Consider the following 6,932-nt stretch of genomic DNA (forward strand, 5'->3'; position numbering starts at 1 on the left):
TTTTTTTTTGAAATATTCAATAAATTCATAACTTTAAGTTTAGTCCGATTCGGGATGGGTCCTGAAATTAAGATTTTAAATCTCTCTTAAAGGTGATACTGAAAAAAATCGAACACATTTCTATATTTTAATCAAAATATTATACTTATGTTAAATAAATAATTCAAACCAAAAATTTAAAGGAATTATTAATAGACCTTGGATTGTTGTGCAATCGCATATTCACCGAGAAGGCAACTCTGTGGCAGATTGGCTTGCTGCCAATGTGTCCCCTTTTGGTTGGGATACTCATCTTTTTGAGCACTTTTCTCAACTTTGTCGTAATCTGATTGCTTCAGGCTGTATGTGAGACGCTTTCTCAAGGATGACTCGTAGGTAGCTTGTTTTGATTTTCTTTCTATCCAAAAAAAAAAAAATTAAATTATTAAGTGATGTTATATAAAAAATATTATATTATATTTCTCCAATTCGTCCATTCACATAAGAGTTTGTTGGAATTGAAATATGAAAAATGCATCAGAACCTACTTATTTGTATTAGAAATTCCATGATATTTAATTATTCATTTTTAATTGAATGAGGACCATGAAGATGGAACTTGTAACCATCTTATCACAAAGATTCTACTACTATATAAAAATTTAATTCATCTAAAAGTTTAACTTATATATTGGGTAAAACTATATTAATAATTTTATATTATATTTCTTTAACCTATTTTGTTTGTTTACTTTTAGTTGTACTGTATATCATATAATAGACATTAATATGCATATCAATTTATTTCTTAATTCATAATAATAATTTTAAATTAAAAAATTATAGAATTATTTCATTGTAAAATCATTTTATTTATTTTTACTTTTTATAATAAGAATAAGTTTTTCGTTAAATAGAAATTAGTAAAACTAATATGATTAAAGGATACCAAATATAAAAAACCAATTTAACTATATATTAGTAGAGTAATGCCATATATCATGCACAAACAGTTTGAATGATTTCCTACGAATCAATTTTTATGTATCGTTTTACTAATTATTTTTATAAAATTTAGCATTTTAGGTATAAACATAAATAGATAATTCTAATTTCTAAACATTGGGTTGACTACTTAATAAAAAAAGGTCCTCCACGAAATTCCTATTTTTACTTTTAAAGTCCGCGGCTAATAGGAGTATTAATTGTTTGAAAACATTAAACATGATAGAAATTAAGGAAAGAATTTACGGGGGGGAAATAATGAGAGAATTACAATATGTAATTTGATGGAATGAGAACAATAGTGTGTTATAATTTTTTTTGTACTTTTGAGTATGAATTGTTGGGTCAATTTTATATATGTAATAAGTTCAACTAATAATTTACTCATTGAACTGCCAACTTAGTATATGATCCATTCGATGGTGGGGTCGAGTTTAACAAAATATTGGTATCTACACAAGTTTTGAACAATATTAACAAAATCACATCCCATTGTAAATTTGGAGCAGAGTACTTTGTTTCTGAAATTTTGTTCGCTTGTTACATTCATATGTTATATATGTGGTTAGGCGGTAGCCAGCTACATTAATTGCAAAACAAGGACTACAAATAAAAATTAATATTGCCTTATACTACAAGATAGGAATTAATACAAAGTGAAAAAATGATAATAAGTACAATCAAAAGGAATGAATGAGTAGCTACCCTACGATTTGCCACTCCTCCTGTTCGAAACTATGCCTTCATTACCAGCCAAAATCAAGTACTTGTCTTTCCTCGTAAGTTTAGTGCACTCAAATCCCAAAGCATTTCCAATCTGTGCTTGAACTTGATTAGCCACATCAAATCTTGAACCCTCACCATCATAATCAAGATTTGTTGTGTGTGAACGTGAACGGGACACCTGGTTCAGCAATTGAACCGTGTAGACCGGGGAAGGATTCATGAGAAAGAACACTGGGTCCAAGCACTTAAGCCCTCCAGCAGTTGTACCGTGGAACATACTAACGTGGCTTTCAATAGCAACGGGTTCTATTTCATCACACATTTCTGAGAACAGAGGACTAAACCTCAATAAATATGGCTCTCTACAAGTGGTCCCTTCTGGGCACACAACTAGGTCACCTTGACCCAGCAATTGTTGCATCATCTTTGCATCCTTATCACGGTTCCTGGTTAATCGCACGGTCCTGATTGGTGCCAATATCTCTGACATCCTGCTTAAGCTATATGTGACGGCGATTAAGTTCTTTTTTAATGTGAACGAGATGTAGAGAGGATCTAGCAATGTTCTGTGGTTACACACGTAAAGATGACCATTGGGTTTACCGTTTTCTTTGTTACGTTGGGAGCTTATGGGGATTGAGGTAGTGAGACGTATACCACTCATTATCAACAAGGGTGTTGAGATGTTAAATGGAAGTGAAAGGGCAAGTGAGATTCTAATAACGGCAAGGATTATCCCATAAGGAAGCCACATCAACATTGCTATAGACTCCATTGGAGTGGGTCTCATAGCCAATCTTCCATCATGAAAGATTAGTGCTTTGGGGTATCTTTCCCTTGCTAGCTTTTGCCAGCTTCTCTTGTCAGCTTCCGACACCATATAAACTTCCTATTTAAAACATAAACAAAACGTGAGTTTGATGTAAACAGAACTGCTAGAAGTTTATTAAACAATAAACTATTCACTACTTACGATCTCTTTTGTTTACAACTTCTTATAATCAAATTTTAATCGTTGATTTCTGCTAATTTGATGGTTATAATTTATCGAGTCACCTTTATTATTTAATAAGTATGATTCAATAAATTATAACCATTAAATTCACAGAAATCATCAATTAAGATCTAGTTACAAAAGATTGTAAACGAAAAAGATTATAAATATAACTTCTCTTTTGTGAACATTTAAAATGGTAATAATATAATTATAAACACAAACCTTGCAATGAGAGAAAAATTCATTGTCGCGAATCTTGTTGAATGTTGTAATTCCAATCACATCGGAACACCCTTTCCCTTCCTGAACTTGTTCCAAAACATGCATATTTTTTCTGTCATCCATCAATCCCACGTAGTAACCATAGAACATTTTAAGCTCCCTGCCCACAACAAAATCAATTTCCAAATACTCTCTCAAGAAGCTTTCCACCATTACTCGAGGTAAATTGCTGACACCCACTTTCTTCCCACCTCTATTCAGCACATCAAAGATTTCTGAACCAACATCCTCCAAGAAGAACTTAGGAAGAACAGACCTTCCAACTCTGAAGCTCTCTGCTTTGATCCCAAAAAAGCATGCCATGACCATTAGCTTCAACCCCATCTCCTCTCCTGCTAAACAAACAAAAGGGTATAGCAGAACCAGAAGAATGGCTCTGAGGAGCCCTCCTGCTTCAAAGGCCACAAGCATGAAGTATGGGAACAGAGAAGAGGATTTCAACAAGGCATTTTCTACATCAAAGATCAAAGTGTGGTCATTGAGGTCTGAACGAGGAAGGAGAGAGGGGAACTTTTGGTATTTAAACTGTGTTGTACTTGCAAATGAATTGCTAATAGTTTTGGGGAAGCCTATGAGGTTCTTCAGTTGCCTAAGGAGAAAACGGTACCAAAAGAAGAAAAGAGATTTGAAGAAAAACACCCTGAACATTATTTTTGCCATTTCAGTTTAGGACTCAACAAGTTGTTTAGATACTGTATATATGCCGCCATTTTCTGAAGAGGAACTGCTTGTATTTATAGAATTATGGATACATCAATACCCATATTTTTCCACTATTATTACGCCAGTGGCATCTTGTTCGTTAACAGCCAATTTGACATGGTTTGCCAACTATTTTCTGCTTATATTTTTTTGGTGACCAAATTCCCAAGTTCGCTATAATTTTTTTACTTGTTTGATAAAATATTACAAAAATGAGCTCTAGTTGACTAGAAATTCACAATGGCACACTCCCGCGTCCATAGAAAAGAATTCATTCATCTATGTGCTTTATCAATAAATACCAATGTCGGCACAGGGCTCTCATGTAGCATTATATATTTTTTTTTTGAAAAATAATCGACTTTCAAGAGCTAATAATCATCATGAATATGGATGAATTTAGAAGAAAGTGGTTAACTAGATCCCGTAAACAGTTACTTCCTCTGGGGAATGCTATTGAACGCAGCCTCTTTATTCCTTAAATTGCAAAATGTTTTTGAAATCTATTTTATTAGATAACAATTAAAAACAAAGAACTAATGCTCGCAGAACGAGCTTATGTATATGTGTGCCTGAGCTATTCAGTCTACACTGTAGAGTATTTGTTGCTTAGAAAAATATACAATAATTTAAAAAATTAGTAGATAATCTTGAATTTAAAAAGCATCATTACATTTAACTAAATCAACTTTCATTTAAATACTTAAAATGCTATTATTGTATTAATATTTCCCCTTATTACATTGTAAAGAAATTTAAGAGACAGAGATAAAATTAAAAATATATAGTTAATAGTTTTTTTTAGTGCGACAAATAAATTAAAACAAAATTTTATAAGCAGCTGATATTTTGAAATGGGTGAAATATTTATATTAACAGTTAAATGGTTTTAAAAATGTATATCATTTTTTTTACAAATTTAATATGTTGGCTTCTTTTCTGCAAGAATCAATTTTTATGTGACTTTATCAATAAATTTTTTAACACGTAATTTAATAATTATAATTAGTTTTTATTTCACCAAAATTAGAACAATTATAAAAAAAAAGTCGCTTGTTTAAATATATTGTCAATTTTTTTTTTATGGCTTATCTATACATTATTTCTTTTAAATTATTAAAATTCTAAAAAACATGATTTGAAATTAAATATATTAAAATACACAAATAACTTATAATTTTTAAATAAAAATTGTATGTTCATTTTTTCTGCAGTGAATGCAGATAAGTTATCTGCATTGAGCCAAAAATGATATCATTTTGGGGCGAAAATAAAGATATTTTTATAATTATAATTTATTTCGAAGTTATAATAATCTTTATCATTATAAATTTGTAATCTTTCAACCTAAAACTACGTCATTTTGAAAGTGAATATAAATAACTTATCTGTATTCACTTTAGAAATATTAAAACAAAAATTATATCATCACTAAATAAATTTTTAAAAATAAATTCTATATTGTGTCTCAAAATTGGTCATTGGTTAGTGGTGGTGGTCGATGCCCATGTGACTAGTGCTTGGTGGTCGAGGGTGGCGGTGATAGCAACTGGTTCACGTTTCGAGCAAAGTTCCTAAAAAAAGAGCAAAGGATTATATTCGAAATAAGAGAATGTAATATTTGTTATTTTAACCTGTCTAATTCTAACCTATGCCCGGATAACTTATCATAATGTGAACATAATAAAAGAAATCAACATTATAAGTTTATGATATATTTTTTTTGGGATAAACTACAGATACACTCCACAGGAGGTAATTTTGATCGAGGCAAAAACATTCACATCATGGTGGAGCTAGTTCCCAGAAAAAAAATACATTCACAAAAACTTGAATCCAAGATCTTTCTTAAGTGGAATCAAGCATGTACCACTTGCAAAAATCACTTTGGTATTTATTATATCTTGTCAGCTCACCAAAAGGATAAGTGTATGATATTAAAGTTTATCATGTTTTATCCTTTCTATCATAACCACCAAAGGAGTCCTAAACATAATCTAATCAATAGAGTTTTTTAAGGTTAAGTTTTGTAAAATACTATTTATAATCTTTATATTATATTTTCATTCATATAATCTTATAAGAAATTTACCTTAAAGAATCGATTTCATTGAGGCTGCAATTGACAGACAACCTAATGAGTCATGACGATTTCCAACCCATTAACCACCCGTAGTACTTGCAAATAGTACACTGCGCACTAAAAAGGTGATTATTGATGATATATGATGCATCTCAAACCTAATTAAGGGCCCTCCATATAATAGGAATTACTCTGATTAATATCAAAAAATAATGTTTCTTAGTCATGACAAGAAGAGCCATGACATGACTACCACAAAATTTTTGAAAACCCTTAAATAAATATATATGGATAAGCATGCACTTGTTTTGCTTGATGAAAAGGTTGTTTTGTTATGCTATTCTTTATTTTTTGAAGGTAGTGGGTATTTTCTTTTCGGTGGAGCTTAAGCTATCCGTATTTGCGTTTAAGCAGCTAAACTTTTATTTAAAGAAAAAGCTTTATTTTACCTTCGGCTAGAAGGAATCAGGCACTAAAGTAGAGTTAAATGACATTTGGTCAAATAACCCACACAAATGTTGACTTAACCCTAAAATTGAAACCGGCTATGTCTATACCAATGTTATTAAAATTGATGGGGTCAAAGTACTGGGTCACTGGTTCAACTAGTAGGTTACTGGTTTAACCGCATGACACGGTAATTATATGCAATTTTATAATTTATATTGAAAAATTATAAACATACTCAAATATCTAAAAAAAATTAATAAAAATTTCAAATATTTTAATACAAAAAATAATAAATCACATATTATTATCAAATAAAAAATCAAACAAAGATATAATGATCGTGATACGAGGCTTTAGGTTCATAAAATGACATCTCTAACTATAAATTAATTCAAACTTTTATGCATAGTACATAATTGAAATAATATTAGTGTTGTAGGTACATAACTTATGTAAGTCAATAAGCAAAAAAATATTCAAATATGACTATTATGATTTTTTTTGAAAAAAATAAAAAATTTGGAATTTTATTTTTGGGACCGGGTCGGGTCACCGGTTTTTGTGAAAACCGGTCGGGTCGGACCGGGTCGCACCGGTTCTGATGCATGGCCGGTCCGTTGCTTCAACCGGACTGGTTATATGACCGGTTTACTGGTTCCCGAGTCGACCCAGCCGGATCGGTCCGGTTTTAATAACTATGGTCTTTAC

At 31.1% G+C, this 6,932-nt stretch overlaps 1 protein-coding gene across 1 annotated transcript; it reads right to left on the minus strand.

The window, feature by feature from the left end:
* Window positions 1-1,611: 1,611 nt before the first annotated feature.
* On the minus strand, window positions 1,612-3,649 carry LOC133284627 (probable glycerol-3-phosphate acyltransferase 3). The gene is made up of 2 exons (XM_061481692.1): window positions 2,930-3,649; window positions 1,612-2,599 (listed from the first exon to the last, which is right to left on the minus strand). The coding sequence occupies exons 1-2, from the start codon at window positions 3,647-3,649 to the stop codon at window positions 1,691-1,693; spliced, it is 1,629 nt and encodes a 542-aa protein (XP_061337676.1). The 3' UTR covers window positions 1,612-1,690.
* Window positions 3,650-6,932: the final 3,283 nt, after the last annotated feature.

This window comes from Gastrolobium bilobum, unplaced genomic scaffold (genome assembly GCF_033153095.1).
Source record: "Gastrolobium bilobum isolate Gb01-03AN ecotype WA unplaced genomic scaffold, APGP_CSIRO_Gbil_v1 utg51766, whole genome shotgun sequence".
In the NCBI taxonomy this organism is placed as follows: domain Eukaryota; kingdom Viridiplantae; phylum Streptophyta; class Magnoliopsida; order Fabales; family Fabaceae; genus Gastrolobium; species Gastrolobium bilobum.

Coding starts and splice junctions, on each gene's coding strand:
- LOC133284627 (XM_061481692.1), bottom strand. CDS start 3,649: ATGGCAAAAATAATGTTCAGGGTGTTTTTCTTCAAATCTCTTTTCTTC. Junction 2,600..2,929: donor AATTTTTCTCTCATTGCAAG/GTTTGTGTTTAT, acceptor TGTTTTAAATAG/GAAGTTTATATGGTGTCGGA.